General features: G+C 29.8%; 1 protein-coding gene across 9 annotated transcripts in view; it reads left to right on the top strand.

The window, feature by feature from the left end:
* LOC113554217 (elongation of very long chain fatty acids protein AAEL008004-like) overlaps positions 1-14238 on the top strand; it is a 43543-nt gene extending 29305 nt beyond the window's left edge. For 2 of the 9 annotated variants that reach the window (XM_026957960.1, XM_026957958.1), the window contains exons 2-8: positions 6250-6351; positions 7361-7551; positions 10104-10187; positions 10455-10511; positions 10604-10709; positions 11334-11632; positions 12871-14238. In XM_026957960.1, coding sequence (XP_026813761.1) covers positions 6303-6351; positions 7361-7551; positions 10104-10187; positions 10455-10511; positions 10604-10709; positions 11334-11632; positions 12871-13011 — 927 coding nt within the window. In that variant the 5' untranslated portion in view covers positions 6250-6302 and the 3' untranslated portion in view covers positions 13012-14238. Of the gene's footprint in view, positions 1-1435; positions 1545-1725; positions 1851-5344; positions 5491-5921; positions 6137-6249; positions 6352-7360; positions 7552-8622; positions 8704-10103; positions 10188-10454; positions 10512-10603; positions 10710-11333; positions 11633-12870 lie in introns of those variants that run through there. The other 7 variants (XM_026957957.1, XM_026957963.1, XM_026957956.1 and 4 more) reach the window with 7 other exon arrangements.
* Positions 14239-22094: the final 7856 nt, after the last annotated feature.

Below are 22094 nucleotides of genomic sequence, written 5' to 3'. Positions count from 1 at the left end.
ATAGGTGCCTGTTGGTTTTTGTGGATGGAATGTAGTATAACATAATACTTAATGTTAAAAATACTTTCAATAATTCAGATTTAATTGTGTATTATTACTTTAAAGATAAATATAACATTGTACATACTATTATATCACATTTCATGAACTATTGTATGTAACTATTATTTTTAAAACATTTTTTTTTTAGATCTTTTTCTAGAAATTTACTTGAAACTGCTATATTAATATTACAGTTAAAATTTATATTGTAATATTTTTTCAAATCAATACAACTATATAATAGTGATTTCATAAAATGTAACGTAATGTAGAATATCTTTACTTAAATATTGTTCGTTATTAATTAAAACAATTTTTTGATCCAAGAATTGTGTTCATGCACAATTTACCTATTATATAAGAGAATAATATAGTGTACAGTCTTATCATGACAGTAATTGTTAATTTGAAAAAAGTATTAATTTCGTTAATAGCAATAGTTTAAAATGAAAAATCATTTTTCCTCAATTGCATGTTTAAAATATAATTTTACAATGAAAAATAATGTTAAGTTTGAACTAATTACAGAATATGCATTATTGTATTATTATGCTCTATTATAATATTATATTGATATCATGACGCTGAAAATAATGCATGTAGTATCTATGGTTATTAATTACTTATATCTATTATCCATTATCATCTAATGTTATGTGTCGTATCTTAATTTATTGTACACTACTCACTACAAGTGTTAAATAAGAGATTAATTAGTATTTATACTAATTAGTGACTAATCACGAATTGCTATAATGATTTTTCATTTATTTTATTCTATATTATCTTGGGTAAACTAATATTAAGAAATCAGTTATCAAGTTTTATGACTTGATGAACATATTCCTTAATTCAAATGTTTATATTTTGTAAATTTAAAGTTAAATCGTAAAGTACTGATTTTATTTTAAATATTAAACACAAGAATATGGTGCGATTGATAAATCTAATGTTATTTTCATAAAGCGGATCTTGAATTTTTAATTTTTAATTTCCGTCTTGATAAATATTAGGTAACAAATTAAGACACCTCATTCGTAGACCTTGGATTTTTTTCTATGTTTATTTATGGGTTTCTTTAATTTTTGACTCGATGACGTATAATATAATGCATTTCTGCTTACAAATATTTATAATCGAACAATAATTTTATGTAAGATATAGTAAATTGCGTTGTTTAAGTATAACTGGAATTTACTTTTCGAATGGTTTCGTGTAGTATGATCTTGAATCTTAAACGTGTTTAATTAACTTGCTATGGACAACGAGTTTTTTTTTTTTGAAAATGTTATATTTGTACTGTAAATATGATTAAATAGGAAGAATTGTTCTATACATACAGGGTGTTCCGGTGCATAATAAAAACCGGACCAACCCGATTGGTCTGAAGGTCATCCCCTTAAGTCTAACATCTTAGGTAACAAGAAAACTACAATATAATATAGCTCAGTTTGGGATAAGGTATCACTACAGTATACTTACCAGTGTCCAGCAGTTCACAGGTGAGATCTTTATCATAATATATCAATTTCAAAAAAGTTTTGGTGTTTTATATTAGTTACTCGTTGAATCTTTTCGTATTTATCGCAGAATAATTTTACTCTTATTTCTTATTATAATACAGTGTTTCGTTAATCACATAAAATATTACTTAAATTTCGTTTCATTTAACGTTTGTTTTAGGTTTTTGTATTGGTTAAGTGTATCTAAATACGATTTTTTTGAAGTACCTATTATCAAAAAAAAAAAAATTGTTTAGCATAAATCATTAAAACATTGTATTCAAATATAGCCTGCAACACAATCGGGTATGTTGAGATTAATTAATTTACCAATTATATTTTAAAAAAAAATCGTTAAATCAACTGGTTAATTATTAATTTCATTTATTGTATTATTTAATATTTTAAATTTATGAGATAAAATCTTAAAATATAATTTTAATTTTATTCGTACATAATTATATAAATACACACTGTCTACTTTAAAGATATACCTATATTTCGTATTTATTTTAATTATTATGTTAAAAATCCTATAGGGAAGATTTTGGTTTTCTATCATTTTAAATTAAAAATATTTTCTAAGATATATGCACTGTAGTATTATAGTATTATACAGTAGCTAATTTTTGGCCGTCAAACGTAACATTGCAGGCTTATAGGTGTGATATTTTTCTGTTATGACGTGTGCACTTTATATTATAATATATTAAATAATATTTTTTTATATATAACATAATGTCTAAGTACAAATGTCACAAATTCATTCCATAACGAGTTTACAGATGTTCGACTTGTTCCCCACAGTAGAATTTTTATTTTTATTTAACAATTTATATACTGTTGTAGAGTAATGCTATAAATACCCCGATATATAGCAAAAAAATAAATATGATATACATAATATGCTCTGTGTCTATCGAATCTCATGTTTTGCTTTCGAATTTTTAGATCTTTGTGTTTTTTTTTTTTTTTTTTTTTTAAAGCGGTTTATATTGAATTTGATTAAAATATTATTATCTTATTGTTTTTTGATATTTGCGGCAGCTACTTGATTTTTGTTTATATTGCTCGGACGCATCGTGTGATTTTAATTGTATAATTCTTAATCGTGTTCCAACGGATTCCTAGTGTTCCGGCGTCCTTCCCCTTGGAGGCCAACAGGAAGTTCCGTCAGTGTTGCGTTCGCAAATTGATCCCAATCTAGTTTTCGAATCCGATAACCTCATTAAAGATTACAAAACCTGTCCGAAGATCTGCCGAGTGTATCAAACAATCACAGTCTGCTAAACGTTATTACTCGTAAATTCGTAATTTATTGATTCACAGTGGCGTATATAAAAAAAATAGGTGTTCAAATAATAGTTGTTGACCTCTCCCTTATAATGTATTGTTTTATACCGATAAATGTCGTTTAATTATATTTTAAATTTATGTATTAAATATTTACCAATTTAGTTATTTTAATAGAAGTTGATGACGATCAAATGGACTTTAAAACATTTTTATTTTGGTTAATAATTAAAATAAAATATTATTTGATTTTTAAATTAAATTCATTAAAAAAATATATAAAAATAATTATTTATTTTATATTTAAATTAGAAGCCTTGATAGTTCAGTAACGTTTGATGTAAATATTTCTTTACAATTTTTTTGAATTATTGTGAAAGTATTTTGTCCTCGCGTGATTAAATCTTCTATCATCTTTTAAATCTGATGAATCTTAACATGATATTTTCTTCTTCTGGCGATTTCGTTGATCAAGTTTATGGGGATATTCAAATTGGTTAAGTTTGTTCACAAAATTATAAATATTTGTTAATAATTATTAAAAATGTTATCATCATGAAGGTTATTCATAGCCGAGTGTAAGTCAAGATTTTTAAATATTTTTATTTCACTATTATAATATTTTCTTTCTTTTAATATTTAATAATTGGTCTTCTATCAACACCTATACTGATCCATCCAGTTTAAATGTATTGAACGAACAACACTTCGATCCTATTAATATAATTACATACGTGATAATCAACGGAAAGTCTATGAATACAATAATATTATTAATTACACTTATTAAACTTTATGTAAACAATATTTTAAATGTTTCGTCCTAACTGGGCGAGGAAGGAACCAAAAATGTAATGTAAAATGAGATGCTTATACCTGTGGCACGTGGGCGTCGCGTCGATCAGGAATTAGATATTGCAATTATATTATTACAAAACGAGATTTTTGCATACCTGGTCGGGCGTAGATGTATAAGACAATAAAATTCGGTAATTTCGTCCTAAAGGTATTTAAAAATGAAAACAAGAAATACTAGTATTCTTGATATAGTGCAGATAGTCATGACAGTGGCGGCTGTTCGTATAGTAATAATAATAATAATAATAATAATCTTTATTATATACTTAGTAGATATGACCATTAATTTTGAATTTACTACGCACATAGATTGCTCTACAGGAGCGGCGTTATTCTGACTCTTGTTATATATAACGTAGCAGTATTATTCCCTACTGAAAGACTGGAATTTATTGCCCATGCATTTTAAATGAATTACCGAATCTTATTTTGCATTTTTTTTTAAATTTGTTGGTTTAAATGGTATTTCTTTGTTCATATAATTTTTAGGGAATTTTATACGTAAATTTAAACTATAAAAAATTATTTCAAGTTAAATGGAATTTAATAAATAATCTACTACCAACGTTAACAATTAACAATTTTAATTTATCTAATCTCGAATTTGAAATTCCATAAACTAAAAATACCGATACGGTCTCATTGAAAACATATACTTACGTAGATACTTAATACTTGTATAATCATTGAATACAAATAAACTAAATTCAGATTCATAAAATTAATATTGTACTTAAAATGTTTCATAGTATTATCGGAAGTTATGATACAGCTGTGTAAAAATACAAAACCATTATGTCATATCGATATAATTACGTCAAACACGATTTTTCTCTGTATTTTTCACTTACTTTCCGACGTCTTCACGCGTCGTTTCCTCGAAAAATCGCGCGCGCCGTACACGTAATGACTGTAACTAAACGTCGGGCGAGCGGACAACATAAAATTATGATTATATATCGATCGACCGATGACGATAATAATACGATACTTAGGTAACGATTTTTTGTTCATTTTTCGAAATTATTATGAGTAGGTTAGGTTACACGTAATTTTACACAGATATTGCATAGGCACACTAATTCTATTTACTGCCTATATTATACGAAATGGCGTTTGGCGTGTCGGCGGCGGAGATCAAATGGCGAAATCGGATTCGTGACACAATACTAACTTAACATGGGTACTCTTATATTATGTATTATGCTTGCCATCAAACATCAAACACTTGCGTCGTTTTTGTGGCATTTTTTAAGTCGTTTTTTATATTATATACGATAGGTACACAAACGAAATTTTATCTTACGTGATTTCCTGAGTCATGCCCAGTTACACCAATCGTTTTGTTTTAGAGAAAAAAACACCTCATATCAATTGAACGCCTACCCATATTATACCTGCAATCTCGGAATAGTAGTTTGACGATTTATTCGTTTATTATTATTATTATTTTAGTATATTATGTCGCTTATAAACTACTTTGCAGTTGTACTTGCCATTTCCGCATGCGCGTAACCAGTTTTTCTTGATCGGTACACGTTACAGGGTAATCGGGAAAATGAAACAGAAAAAAATCAATCGTAATAATAATAATAATAATATTCACGATCGCATATAAATGCGACAATGTGTGTTTGCACAGTGCTCACGTACGTACCGAGCGCGAAGCACACAGGTCGTCGCCGCGAGTAGAAAATCGTTTGCAATTCATTTTTTTTTGCTTCGTCAATCATAATATACATAATATACTTACAAACTATTCACACGTACTCAATTCGGACGATTTACAAACGAGGTGATGTACCCTATCAATATCTATACTTAAGTTATTCCTCAGTAATACTCGTATTAGTATATGTCTTTGATTTTATTTAAAATCGTAGTTTCTCGCCGCGTTTAATCGGTGTGATTATTAAATTCAATTGTAAGTTTAGTGTTGTTTGAGTCGATGTGACGTATTTTAAAAGGTACGAAATAATAAAATAACGACGACGACGATATAACATAATTACTTATTTATCAAGCGTGAAAACCGCGACAACAAGCAAACGTACGCGCGGAACGGGTTTGAGCTCCCCGACCTTGCATCCCTCGGACGGTCTTGACCCTGTGCGCAAAAACGCGACTAACCGGCTCTGGCGGTCCGGTTCGGCGGAGAGTGAATAATAATAATAATAAACGACCTGCTGCACGTCGACCGGCCGTGGAACGTTGCCCGAATAAGCCCGTCTAGTCTGTCAGTCGTCGCTCAACCGTACGCCGTCGCACTAGTCGCTACCGTCGCAGTCGCGTCGCGTCGTCCGTGTGTTGGCCGAACGTAATCAGTTGTGATATTTTGCAGTAGTCGCGATCCGACTATCGATATAGACGCACGTTCACGTGTGTTCTGCACTCGTCATATTCGTATTCGCGGACATATAATATTATATTATACCTAAACAGTAATGATATTTTTACGTCTTACCGTCGTTTAAAATGACTATGATTTCGATTTCGATTTTTTTATAGTTTGAAACTATTGTTTTATAAAATTTTTTTTTTTTTTATCCGCAAGGCAGGTGAATTCAAACGATATTGTAGCCGCATCATCCGCACTTCGACTTAACCATGGCGGTTGTATTAAACTCAATTCAAGGATTTTTTGACAACTATGGAGGTAAGTAAATTTTTGACTAAATTCTAAACTTTTAGTTGTATTGATTAGGTAGACTGTGTATATCGTCTAAAATGATTGGATGAAAATTATTAATTTAGTTTTTTATTTATCTCTGTTTGAAAAATTAAAATTTTTTTCTCAAAAGTCGATTTTATTTAAATTTGATTTTAAGTCACAATAATGAGTCTTGTGTAATGTTTGTGACTAACAAAAATAAATTATCCTTTTTACTATTAAATATTCCATCATAAAAAGTGTTGAAAGCGTTTTAATTTATCCACTGCAACCATAATAATATACTATAATTATTGCTATATTTTTTTTAAATGTATAAACTAATACGTAAATACGTTTGTTTAGAAACTTCAAACTTATATAATACAGTATATTTTATAGTTATTTATTATTACTTGCAAAAGAAAGAATATTGATGGAAATAAAAAATTCGATAAACATGTTTAAATATAATAAACATAAAATAGCACATTATGTCCAAGGCTAATGTTCAAGATTTTTTTTGTGTGACTTAATTTAAAACTTGAATGAAAATAATACGTTAATAATATAATGTAAATACAATCAGTACATATTACCTACTAATTATTAATATACATATAAATTATTTATTCTATATTTCAATCATTTAAAGGTAATTTTTTAATCGATTCCAATGTTACGCTATTAATAATTTTAACGATTTGTCGATCGGTTTCATAATATACTCGATGTTTGTAACGACAATCAAGTAACCTATTTCAGCAGGGAGTTGATGAAACCATATCACATCATACGATAAATTAACGTTCTAATTTCAGTTTTTGTTTTGTACGAAAATGTCGTTTGCAGATGAAAAAAATATTACTGCCATCGCGCAAATTAAGATTTTACGTTTCGTTTATGTACAAAAAACTATCCGTTTACACGTCATTTTGTGATAATAATAATAAAAAGATGTTATTAGATGGAGATTATTTATGTTTAATGTTTATACATTGTATATTCCCTGTAGACCCTCGTACCAAGGATTGGTTTTTGATGAGCAATCCTCTACCCACGGCACTGATATGCGCCACATACGTGTTCACCGTCAAAATTGCAGGACCGCGATTAATGGCCAATCGCAAGCCCATGGAATTGAGAAACATACTCATCGCTTATAATCTTTTCCAAGTCATATTCAGTTCTTGGTTGTTCTATGAGGTAAGCGTGGTTATTATTGTGATATAGAAACATCAACAAAATATAATAAAAACAATGACTGTACTTCAAAATCGTTCTAAAAATGTTTAAAACGATCGTTTGTTGTTTTATATATACTTTAAAATTATGACTTTCTTCGTGCAATGAGTTTTTGATTTGGGGGAATTTTCCTAACCGTTGCACGTGTAGAGATGAATAAAGACGTTTGAAGTTATAATCACTGAGTAGGAATAAAAGCGATAGAGACAAAAATTCGCAGTTAGACAAATATTAACTGGTGTTAATCATGGGTTAGTGAATGTTAGAAAAAAATTGGATATCATTAAATAATTAATAAAGGATTTGTGATATAAACGTGAGTCGAAGCAGTCAAAAATTTCGAACGAATTGACAGGCTCGATTGTGTTGATATGCATATTATTATTCGAGTGTTACAGAGTTGTATAAGTTTATAGTGTGAAATATGAAAAGAAAAAATATAATAAATATATTTTAAAAGTATGAATAAAAAAAGAGTGTCTGTCTTCAGTATGATATCGTATGTTTTTCTTATTTGAAGTTTTGTACTAAAATATAATACTTCAACAATTTTTTTTTTTTAAATTAAGTCATTTACGTTAATATGGTGAAAAGTTTACGGCTGGGAAATTTACTTGAATATTCTATCTTAATATTACGTAGTGTGTGTGTCAATAAATAACAATGATAATTTTTTCTTTTAGGTCTAGGTATATTATTATATAAAATTCATCCTCACCATAACATTTTGCTTTATATGTGATCGACGAGTGGTCTAGCGTCTTTTGTTTATTCACTGATTAACTATAAACACATTCTTACACACACACACACACACACACACACACACACACACAGATATATATATATATATATATTATATGTATATATAAACACATATTTAACGTATATGAATTTATGTAATATTTAGACGCAACCACCACTTGTTTACTTTTAATTATTTCACTAAACTCTCATAACTTACTGTCATGATTTTGTAAATTAAATGTTCATTAATTGTTTTTCTATACATTTACTTGATGGGCATTGCAGTGTATGATGGGCGGCTGGTGGGGTGAATATAGTCTCAGTTGCCAACCGGTAGATTATTCGGATAAACCATCCACAGTAAGAGTAAGTTGACAAAACTGAAATGTCGAAAATTTCAGAATTTGATAAAAAAAATTCAGCCTCGTGTACTTGACACAAATTTTTACAGGCTGCGTTGGGATACGCCGACACAATGTAATAATTAATAATATTTAAAAAAAAATGTATACAATGAAATTGAAATTAATAGTTACAATTAGACACACAACTCTATGTAGAAATTAAAAAATGAAAAACGATTATTTGGGTAAGTATAAAAGGCGTACAATAAGCTTAGGAAAATGCATGGTTTCCGTTCAAAATTAATTTTGGATGTGAAATATAAAGAATAATTGGATACTTTACACATTTAACACTAACATATTATTATATATATATTTTCTGGCTATTAAAATCATTTACATATCATAACTATAACATATTATAATAACATATATTTTATTATATAACAATACCTAGACCAGATTTAGTTTACGACTAAGTTTTGTTTAGATTTTTTGGGACTTAATTTCTTAAGTTGTATTATATGCGAATAATATATGACGAGAATATATTATATTGTGTGAATGCTGAGGTGTTTTAGTGTTAATAATTTTTATTTAATTTTTTAAATAACATAAATTACGTGTGTTAGAAGGTTGTGAATATATTTCCTGATACACTTGTATAATGCAATCTATTGAATGCTGCTGGGTTTTGGTATATTATGTATATTTATATATTTATAATATAGAAACACTATTATTGGTTAATGCATGCTACAAGCAGAATACATTTGATTATTTATTTTGATGTATGTTTGTTGTATTATAAAGGATTATAAACTTGATGTTGGGGAATACAGGAAAAATTAATATTGTTCTACGATTGATGTTGAATGTTTGTATGTTTGAAAATCCTAAATGTTAAAATGTTAATATATTGAGAGGAAATGTATCACAACCCATATGTAGGGACAATTGGTGAACTCGATATGCTTTATAAAAAATTTAAAATGATATCCTATTATTTTTTTTGTCGTTTAAAAATACAATTGATTTTAAAAATGGTGTATAATCAGTTCAGCTTAGTCAATCAATAATACACTTCTTATCAATCAACATTAATAATATTTGATAAGATAAATTCTATCGATTCGCCTAAAGTAAAAATAATTTGACTAAAAATTGGCAACATAAAGATTCATTGAATATTATGTAGAAGGGATCTGTTATTTTGAACCAGTAAAAGAAGAATTAAAAAAAAATAAAACCTAACCATTTTTTTTTTGGGAATAAAATGGAAATTGTGCTTTATTTGACCGTTAAACTGATTTTATTAAGTTCAAAGCTTAATAATATAATATCTTTGATTAATATATTTAATAATTTATAGTTGTAAAAATTGTATATTGTATTTTATGATGGTGGTGGTGGTTTTTACAGCTTGGCATATCAGGTTGGCTGACTGGCAGGTATAATTTCCGGTGTGAGCCGGTAGATTACTCGAATCATCCAATGACCCTGCGGGTGAGTTAGCATGGCATACATTGCATCGTTTTTCAAATTTTCATTTTTTTTTAAAATTTAAGTCATATGACAGATTCTCACTGTCATCGTAATCTTTTTTCAAATGTTTTTAGTGTAGCTTTTTTTTTTTATAGATTTTATAGTTTTTTATACATTTTTTTTTTGTGTCAAGTTTGCGTGGTTTTTTTTTTAAATTAGAAAACAAAAATTTACTCTCTACTTTATGTATTTTACTAATACTTGTTTTATATTCTCGGATGACTATAGATGGTAAACGTATGTTGGTGGTATTATTTCTCAAAATTCACAGAATTCATGGACACGGTAATTAACGTTTTTTCACTCCGTTTACACACACGTGTAATTACAATATGAATCGATTAATAACAGCCTGAATTTTATGTGTATGTATGCAGATATTCTTTGTTCTCCGAAAAAAGGATAGGCACATTTCGACCCTGCACGTGATTCATCATGGAGTGATGCCAATGAGCGTATGGTTTGGAGTTAAGTTCACACCAGGTAACGAAAACAAACAAGATTTAAATAATATTTTACGACTATAACAACAGATTTTAATGAATTTATGATCTTAATACTTTTACCGCCGAATAAATTAGCTGACGAGTTTCGACCTCCGATGACGATGGTGGTGAACAGGCTTTATCCGATTGCTATAATTATTAATAATATAATTGTGTGATAATAAGGTTGACAAGGATTAGCGGTGACCTTTACCGAGACCTTACGACGCCAAACTTCCTGTTGCATATAAAATAATATTTGCGTCCACTATCGTTATATAGTGTTTAGAAATTTCGAAAATATCTTTATAGATTTCTGTATAATATTTTACTGAAACCTCCTTAGGATAACATAAACGCGACTGCCTATAAACTGGCTTAGCCGTATTATTATTATACAGTTTATCCAGAAATCCGATCAAGGGCATTCTCCACAAGAGACTTAACATAACAACTATATTATATCGAATACAATTGATAATACTTTCTTAGAGCGTGGATATTTTAAGTACTATATAGATGTAGTCGATTTTTTGTCGTTAGCTCGTAGGAAACTGTAAAAACAAAAAAAAAACTATCCCTTGATATGATTTAACTCGGTTTTTCGACTTTGTTTCAACAGGTGGTCACAGCACGTTCTTCGGATTGCTGAACACGTTTGTGCATATTATTATGTACGCATACTACTTGTTGGCTGCTCTGGGTCCCAATGTACAGAAATACTTATGGTGGAAGAAGTACTTGACCACCCTGCAAATGCTGCAATTTTTGGCTATTATGCTGCATGCATTCCAACTTCTGTTCATCGACTGCAACTACCCGAAGGCATTTGTCTGGTGGATCGGCATGCACGCGGTCATGTTTTTCTTCTTATTCAAAGAGTTCTACAAGCAACAGTACACAAAACCGTCAAAACAAGCGGTAAGTGTACAATCTATAGTCATTAAATTAAGCATTTTTAACACATATGAAAAAAGCCGCCACAGCAACTATTTTTTTTAAAAACAATATTTAAAACTTTTTTATTGCAAAATCGCGTGTCTGTTAGGAGAGGGATGCGAACCGTATAACCTGTACTGTTACTACTTTTTGACGTTTATTCATTATTATTTATAAGTGTGTCGCCGATTTCGCGATATATGAAAATTACAATTGCTTATAGATATGGGTTGCGTGTGCCGAAATTGTCTTTTGTTTAAAACCATACGATCTTTTTTACGCTCGTTGATTTGGCTCGGTTATACGACGAAGACAGTATATAAATAATATGTCATAATATCGAATAAGATAATCAACTTTTTGCGATTATCGTTAATACAAATCGCTAAGAAGTTATTGCGTCATTTATTTGAAACAACGCAGGGCCATGTCTGACGATCGGCGATAGCGCATGGCATTCTTTTTTGTTTCAAGACCTTCTAAATACGACTTTGATGCGTCTAATTCATTCAAATACGTATAATATAAACTCGTTATACACACACACGTCGTTTAACAGTTGTTGTTTTTTATATTTTATCGTCAAATCGTTAATTATTGCCGTGCCGATTTAAATATGCGAATCTTCTTTGTATAATAAAACGGATTACGAGCCGGATCCAACTTACTATTATGTATGTAAAGATCTGCTCTTTTCCGCGGATATTTGTCTCGCTTTTGGCAACGGATTGTACGAATACGGAGCGCGTGTCAAATGATTCGTACGGTCGCCGTTGGTTCATAAATTAATATTATATATTCACATGTGTGTGCGCGTGATGATAATAATAGGTAATATAAATATCGTTACAACTCAAAACATGTAGTAGTAGTAGTAGTAGTAGTAGTAGTAGTAAAAGTGGCATTCCGCCGACGTCTGTCTGGTGTGTGGAGCCAGCCAAGGCGGTCGCCGATGGACGCGACGTGACATTGGAAAAACCCGATGCGAATTCTTAAATTCTCAAACTAGTTTGTCAGTAGGCTTGCGTCTCTATCAATCAACACACGCACACGATAATCTATGTATTTCGATGTATACTCACAATCGATGCAGTTCGTACTCGATTTTTTTTTTTTTAATTTTAATACGGTAGTAAATCACAACAGTAATAAGTTGTACATCTATTCTATAATGATCGTTGTGATTAATCCTATCATTTTTTTCGCCTTGCGTTTTTTAGGCCGGCGCTCAGTCCAAACCCTCGGTCAACGGCTCGTCCAAGTCGTCCAACGGCTACAGCAAACAATCGGACTACTACATAAACAGCAATGGTCTGTCTAGGCCTGACCTAGTACACAGGGCTACGGCCGGATCGCACTGACCGCCGCCGCCGCCACTGATGACGGCAAGTCACAGCAGCCGTCGAAATCGCCGCTGCCACTGCTAAACGATGGCTGCTATCGTCTTTGCCGCCAACAACAATATTGCTCAACACGCCCAAATTAATAATATTATTTGACCTATGGACACGTCTGTGTTCCGAGCAGACATTTTTTTTTTTTTTTGTAGTGGACAAATTACTCTATCCCTCTTACCCCCTCCCCTATTTCTCGCTCTCTCTCTCTCTATCTCTATCTCTCTATGTCTCTTTTTCTCCCTTTTTTATTATTAGGTATAATTATTTTTAATATTATCATATCGTATATATATATTATGTATTATGTATGTGTATTATATATATATATATATATTATTTAGTATAATAACGTGACCTATTTTTTGTTTCATTTGTATTACTCCTCTGTCACCGCCGAGTCGAATCGCGCCTGGTCGTTGTCGCCACTGAGTATACGAAAGAAAGAAAACTTATTCTGCCTAAAAAAAAAAAGAAATCTAGTGAGATTATTGTTTTTTTTCTTCATTATTCTTATTATTTCGAGCAACTGGGGCTATATACATTACGATAAAAAATATATCACATAATATGTATATACGATATTCGATATATATATTTTAATTTATAAGTCTGTCTATTATCGTACGTTATAGTAATAATTATTGTATACCATCGTGTTAGGTGTTGGAAATTTACAGTCCGCATATTATCGTGTGTAAAAACGTTTTTTACGCATTTTTTTTGCGTTTTGTACAAGTATTTTTTTCGTTTTAAATTTATTTAAGACACGTGAACAGATAAAAAAAAACATTTTTTTCAGACGAAACAATTTTGATATAAAATTCAGTTGTGTTTTTCAAAATGTTTTGATGTGATACCTATGTAACGTTTGTTTTATATATTTTGTGTAATGATTTAAACCACATGTGATTATTATTATTATTATTATAATAATTATTTTTATTATTATTATTATTATTTTATTATTATTATTATTATTTTGTACGAAACACGGCCTCACGTGCCTTAGTATTACGGGACCAGTGTAATTACTAATAATAATTAAGAGATTATATACGCTCTCGTGTATAAGAATATTATCATGTTTACGTTACAAAAAATTGTATACTGTTTAGTGTTGTATAATATATTATTATAATAATGAAAATAAAGGTTCCCGGTATTTTTATGTGCCAGCAAATACAAACGAATCATATTATTATTATTATTTTAACGCCTTGTGGAGTGGTATTGTACGCACAATATTATTTTGAAAGAAGACACGCGCCGTATGTTATGATAAATATAATGTACATAGTAAAAATAATATTATATTATATTCACTAACCGAGCTACTCTGCCTACATATTTATTACCTATTTTTGCGTGTATGTGATATAATATTATTCAACCTTGCATTATTTGAATACCTACTTTTTTTTTTTAATTTTTGTCTCTCACTCTCTCTCTCTCTCTCCCGCTGTTGCTTCTTCTTTCGTCAGCCGTGTGTTTTTTACGGAGTGTGTTCACAATGTTGAGAATGAAATGTTAACGTTCCGTCCATATTTATTATTCATTAATTATTATAATTTCCGTCTACTTGTGACATTTTTCACGATATATTCGTTTCAACAGAACGCTGTTTTATTCTGTTTATACGCAAAATTTTCCGTTATAGCTACCTTATAGTAAATCACAACAGTACTTAAATCGTCCATTTTCATTCATTGTTTTTTTTTTTTGGACCACGTTTGTGGTCGGGCTTAGGTCTAACGAGTTTTTTAATGAAACATTTTTTAGAGTACATTTTACATAATTTTATGATAGGTATAAGTACGTGTTTTGTACGCAATCAAACGAGTCATTTTTTTTTCTGTCGCAAAAATGTTAACATAAAAATTACAACGTACATTATATTATGTACATGCGTTATAGGGCTATTTAATTTTTATTATTCACAGGTGGGCGGAAGAGAGGGTGTGAGAAAATTTCTATTTTTAAGGATGCTTGAATGTTAAATAAAAGTTTGGGAACCGCTGCCTCGTAATTATCTGTGCGTTCGAAACAAGAGCAAACTACTATCCATTCAGGCGTTATCGTCATGGCACGCAAATATTTCATTATGTGCCTATAATATGTAAATGATAAACAGATTAGGTATGTGTATCGTGGTTATGATAATAATACGAGGATAATAAACTACAGTAACATATAATTTCGTGTGTAAAATTACCAAATTCGCGTGATTATTTATTATTTTTTTTTAATACATACTTACCTATAATATGTATTTACCTATCTACCTACCGTGCCCATGTAGGTTATATATGTACACAATTATACAAATAATATTATTATCGTTGTTATATTATGATTATTGTTATGCCATTACGATTACGATTATTATTATCGTTGTTATTACTATTATCATTACGATTACGATTACATACTGTTGTGCTGTGTAGTCATGCGGAATGTCGATATGTATATTGTGCGATAGATAAATAAAAATGAACAATGTGCGTAAAACGCTGTACGTTTGTGGATTTCGAATCGGTTTTTTTTTCACAATCCGCACGCGGCCGCCGAGCCAAGGCGAATCGCCTCACACATGCCATTGCGGGTATACGATACTAATATTTAATTACATGCACATAGCGTATATATTGTGACATAAGCGTAGCTGCAGTTAGGTCATAAATATATATATATAAATTATACATACATATTATATAATATATATATATATTTATATATTTATATACCTATAATATTTAGTGTGATATTAGTGTGACCGCGTGTGCTGCATTGATGCTTACGGTGTATGACGACCGACTTGTCCTTGAATATTTCCGTCGCCTAATTAACTTCCGGAAATGAAGTCGCGGCCCGCGGTTTGGTATACCTACCTATTACTCGCCGAGCGCGCGCGATTGTTCCGCGACGACGTTTTCCCATACTGTGCAGTCGTAGAATATATTACAATATTTGGTTACTGAGATATATCGCGATGGTACAGGTACCTGCTATGAGTTTGAAATAATCGGTAATCTTGATTAAAAGTCGTTCTGAATCAGATTTGAGACGTGTATTTTCGTTACCACTTGTACAGGTCATCTAATTGGGACTGTATTTAAATTTGCATAAGCGAAGTGTACATACAGAGAGCATGGTTAAAAACACGCATCAATGTGCGCGTACCTATATCCTAGTTCGAGTAGAAGATCATCGCCTGCAGTCTAAATGGTATAGATATTTCGCGAAAGTATAAGACGTGTAATGCGAGAGACTTAAAATTGAATTGTCGGCGTGGACTTGGAGGAGACTTAGAAAGTCGTTCACGCACCTTTATATAGTTTGATATTATAAGTGTCTCATCAACGTTATCCTTCGCATAATTTTGCAAATGTATGGATTCATTTTTTTATCGTTTCTTGGTATAACAATAATGATAACCACTGCATAGTAAATAATATATTAATAGTAGGTATTTCTATTATTGTGAACGGTTGCTTATCGGGTCACGACAGTAGCGTAGCCCGTGTATTTAATTGATGATAAGAGAAAAATTGAGTTTTACCCCCCCCATAATTTAAAAAAATGTCCACATCATTTTACATTTTCAAATTATTTTTACAAAGGTAATTCAGTATGCTTTATAATGCGGACAATAATTTTATTTCCAATAACGTTTAGTTTGTTACATTTAGCAACAAAAGTTACATCGTAAAGAGTATGAACGCGGTCAATGGTTATGTGGGGAGGATATATATTCTTTAGCCACACAGGTCTAAATGTGAATGAAAGTGTATAATTCTATAGAACCAGCACAATATGAATCAATTTAATATCACTATCATTCAGTCAAATTGATAACTGTTGGAAATTGGATTTTTCATAGGCAATCTAAATTGGTACCCAATTCAATATGAGGTAGATTCTTACGTGAACGATTGTCAAATGCGCATATTTGTATGTATCTATGTTTTTATTTACTACGATCCGTCTAAGTCCTTGAACATTGCGATTCGTAAAAACCTATAATTTACGGGCATGAGGTATATGTGAGATATATACCTAGATAGATATCAGGCATGTGTTGCTCGCAGAGGTTACCAATTAATATTTTTGGAGGTTCAGTAAGAATTCAGGAAGTTTTCGAGAAGAAAAATTTACAATAAAAACAATTTAATTCACCATAAAAATAATAATTTAAATTTAAAATATAAATTTCTCGTCTGTGGTCGGATAACAAACTGATGAAGTTTGATGACCCCCGACCTATGCGATACGAAGTTGTTGTTCTGGGTGATGGGGAGTGGAGATGAATTCCGTTTCCAGTTTTCGCGTCCGGGTTAGGATTGTGCAGGTTGTTGTTGTTTGCAGTTGTGGTTTTTCGCACATTTGCCTGTGCGTGGCGTTTACGTCATTCCAGGCGGCATATAATTATTATTTATTTTTTCGTCCGTAGTCTTTCCTATATGTCTATATGATTATATGTCCGTGATAACCATCGTTCCGGTTAAATCTAATAAAAATTATTATTATTATTAATATATTAATTTTCTTTGCTTTAAGTCCTTCGTGTTATAATGTGCCTACCTATTTATACTTATAAGTTATTTAGGACGCCTATACCTTTTCCTTTAATAATGGAGTAGTTCATAAGTTATTTTTTAGAATTTTTAACTACAAATAGACTATATTTTCGAATATTTAAAATTTTTTGTATCATTTAAGAATGATCCAGTGCTGGTACAATATTCTATTTTTAAAATGGAAACCTCTCTTTTTCTATAAACTTTTAAGTAGATAATTTTTTTGAAAAATGGTGTCACAAAAATAAATTAGATATAATATTGGATCTAGAATTTATTATACTTTGACCATTTTTACTAACTATACATTTTTTAGATTAATATTAATAACTACAATTTTCAAATCCCCGGGCATCCAGGTGCGGAATTTCCTATTATATCTAACCTATTTTATGAATATAAATAACGCACTGATTGTTAGTGCATTGCAGGCTATAGTTACAGACTATTATCTTTTATACTTTAAGTTTAATAACTCTAAAATCACTGCTTTGAATTTAATTTTAATTAATTTAATTTTTTAATTAATGGTACAAAGAATCCCAAGTATTAAAAAATATGATCTTTGAGCGTGTTTAAAAATTTAAAAAAAAATCAAATTTTGAATATTTCTCCTAAGAATCTAAAGAAAAAAAGGGTGGGGCGTCCTTGCAGGTAATTCATTCTGTATATATGTATAATTTATACATGCTCTGACGTCACCCCGAAGAGTCGTAAACAAAAAGAGATCCACTTGGTCGACGATTATAATCATATTGTTAATTCTATAATTATTGCGTGGAAATCCTACGTTCACATACTACACACACACATTCACGTTTACAACGTAGCACTTGTGTGGGTGGCCGTGGTCAACTGGTCGCGTGAAAAAGAAGTTGGTTCCGTTTTTTGCGGTTCGCGCTATAAATGTATTACATTTTCTCATTAGCATCGGTGATACATGCATTTTATGATTTACATAACAAATTATACTTCATTAGCGCAGTAAAATCTGTACGAGGTGCCTGTAAAATAATGTGTAGTTGTATAAGTTGTAATATAATGTGTGTAATGTGTATGTATGTATAGTATATACGTGTACTTCTAGAGCGATGTCTAGTGCAGTCGATAATGTGTTTTTACAGCCGATCAACCGCGAAAACTATTATATACATGTTCGTTACACGCTGTGTGTGTGTATCGCAGTTTAATGACGTAGTTATACTTATACGGTAAACGATAATGATATTATTAGGTACCTATACGTATTATTGGTACGTCAGAGATATAGAAACGTAGTAAATTTTTACTGATGTTTTGCTAGTGATTTACCCGTGTGAGTTTTAAACATTAAAAAAGCAACAATATGTACGTTTGTTAAATATTTTGCGTATTTATGATATAATTTAGAAGTTTTGTATATGTAGTATGTACCTACCTATTAAAAGTTTTCAAATAAATATAACGTATTACAATATAATATATTAATAAATATAACCAAATTATAAATCACTTGTAATCAATAAGACGCGTTATACTCTTACGTAATAATATCTTATTCCGTCTTTGCTAATGCATAATTTATTATTTTTAATACAAGAACGAATCAACGTTTGATTGAATTTAAAGGTGAAAATATGGTTTTATCTAGAGTCCCGTGTAGGATTTTTTGGTATTTACATTTTATAGTAAACCAATTATTCATTTATATTAATATCAAGAATAAGAGAGTTTAATGGATTGATCTGACCGTAAATGTATGTTCTGTATGGTATGACGGGGATAATAAATGCGAGATAATGTCCTCTTGAGTTTTTACTCATGATATGATCTACGTAATTTACATATTATAACTATTTTAATTACGGAGACGCTCCATTAAATTTTTATTTTACAATCGTAATAAAAAAAACAAGTTCAATAATTTATATTTTGTCGTAGGTGTTTTTCCAACCATAGTGATTCTTATAAATATAAAACGACACTAACAAATTAATGTAAAAATATTTTTAAAGGTGTTACTTGGTATTTTTATATTGTAAGTGTCTATATCGCACACTACATAGTTTTTTTTGATTTTTTAGAAATTCTAAATTAATTCTTTTTGTCAACCGAGAATATGTAGTATAGTTATAACGTTAATGTATGCATTATAAAAAGTAAAACACGTCAAATGTTTTTGCAATTAATTATATTAATAAGCGTTGAAAAGTTATAAAACCATTTTTTAATGGTTCTACATATATGAAACGGAAGTAACATACATCGTTGTTGTAGGTATCTATATAAAAAGTTGGAATAAATATTAATATTTTTTATTATAATTACGTCTAAAGTTTTAGTTAATTTAGAAAATAGTGAATATTTTCATGAATTACAGCAACCTACATAATAGTGATATAACATGTTATTTACGTTTATGATATATTTTTTTAGTATTGATTTTGACAAACATGTAATTTTAATCATTAAGACTAGAAATTTTAATTCAAGGTTACTCGCTATGTAAAATACTTAAATAGGTAGGTAATACTCATAATACTTAGGTTCTCAGTATGTTTCGTAAATCATAAAAATATTATAATATTATACTATTATTAAAGATGCAGTATTTATAATATAACTCGTTTTTGAAAGGGCAATAAGGATTGTAGCACTTATCTCAAAAACGAGTGTTGTAAATGAAAAATGTATTGTCTCGATTAAAAATATCAATTTTGCATAGGAAACTTTCAGATACGCGTGTTATTATGATATGTTCAATAGGAATTTTCCCGGGAACAAGGAAATATTCCACTACTTCTTTAGAACATTCTTTAAAAAAAAAAAATTCAATTTATACGAATACTATAGTATTGTCCGGCAAAGTGGTATTTAATTTTACATTAAATTAAAGTCAAATCTTTACATATAAAATATGGACGAATGCCGAATTATTTTGAGTATCAAGATTAAATTAGACTTGCATCTATATAATACATTTTTGAACCATAAAGTCTTATTCTCCTTAAATATTTTTACTCATACCCATATTAATCATTTAAACAATAAGTTTATTTAATTATTGATACGTATGAATGCGAATTGTAATTTCCCCTATAAATTCTTGGGTTTGGAAATAATCCAAGGAATTTTCCGAAATTAAATTTATTAGAATTTCACATCACTAAATACGCCCATACAATATTCACGGGTTTGTACGATTGCACATATGAATATGCATTTTACACAATAACCACACACGACATTTAATACTTAACACCATAACCATCACTGCTAATTGGCTGTGCTGAAAACTTAACTATAGTTGATAGCAGAGATACGATCTACACCGAATTATAATGTCGAAGCCAAAATCGACGCTATCTAACGAATTAATCATAGTTATATTATCTGTTCAATAATTACAATCTGATGTTGTGTAATAAATAAATATAGACGAACAATGAGCATCGACGTATTTATATCTCTATTATTCTATTACATACAGAGCAAATTGTAAAATTGTAAAATAGATAACTGTTTTTTCTTATTTTTAATCAGTTGAGTTCGGTTGTGTACGTTGACTATTTGGTATACACGCTCGAAAAATGTACATAGTTATTTCGTATTCTTACGATGACTTTCCGAAAACAACTATTTCGTAACTGCACACTGTAAAGTAGCGAAAAAAGCTTCATGAAAATAATCGACTCGAGTTAGTTAAGTGATCTTAACGTTTAGTCGTAAGTTATTAGTTATTCAATACTATATATTATACGGGACATAACTTTAATTACTTTAAAAGTTTAAAGTTAGACAGGAGAAAATATATTAATCTAAATCGATTCAAACAATTTAAATTTTATTTTTTAATTACCACCGTAGTCGTACAATAGTGATTGTTCAACTCTCAAATTTTTTGAAATAACTATAATTATTTCGTTAAAAATTCATGCTATATTCTTTCAATTTTTCTTATTGTACACCACAGTGGCACAATAGTAGTTTAGGTATTCATAAGTTTGCGTCTATTAAATTTTTAGACCAAGAAATGTTTATGTGTTTACTTTTATTTAAATACAGTAGTATCTATATGAAGGTTGTTAAACGGCCATATGATATTCTGTAAATAGACATATACTAATACTATATATACTATATATAGTTATAGTTGTACAGAATTTTGTGTACCTACATTAACATTCATGTATTGACAGTAGCGCGAATAAGAAAAATGTTCAAAAGGGTCTTAGCTCACCATTTTTTTTTACAACATTTTTATTTATTAAATACCTATGTTTTTAAATTTATATGTTTTGAGAGTACTTCTACAATTTTTTTTTTTTTTTTTGGGGGGGGGGGGCTGGGCTCCACAAGGTTCTCGTATTTGTACCATTCGTTTCTGTTTGTGTACAATTATGTCTTTTACTGTACTCGTAGAAAATCTTATTTTAGACGTTTTATCTAAATTGATCTGCCGACGATGTCCTGTTTTTTTTAGCAACACAT

This window comes from Rhopalosiphum maidis, chromosome 2 (assembly GCF_003676215.2).
Source record: "Rhopalosiphum maidis isolate BTI-1 chromosome 2, ASM367621v3, whole genome shotgun sequence".
NCBI lineage: Eukaryota > Metazoa > Arthropoda > Insecta > Hemiptera > Aphididae > Rhopalosiphum > Rhopalosiphum maidis.
Note: the sequence above shows the minus strand (reverse complement) of the source record. Positions and strands in the feature narration are given on the sequence as shown.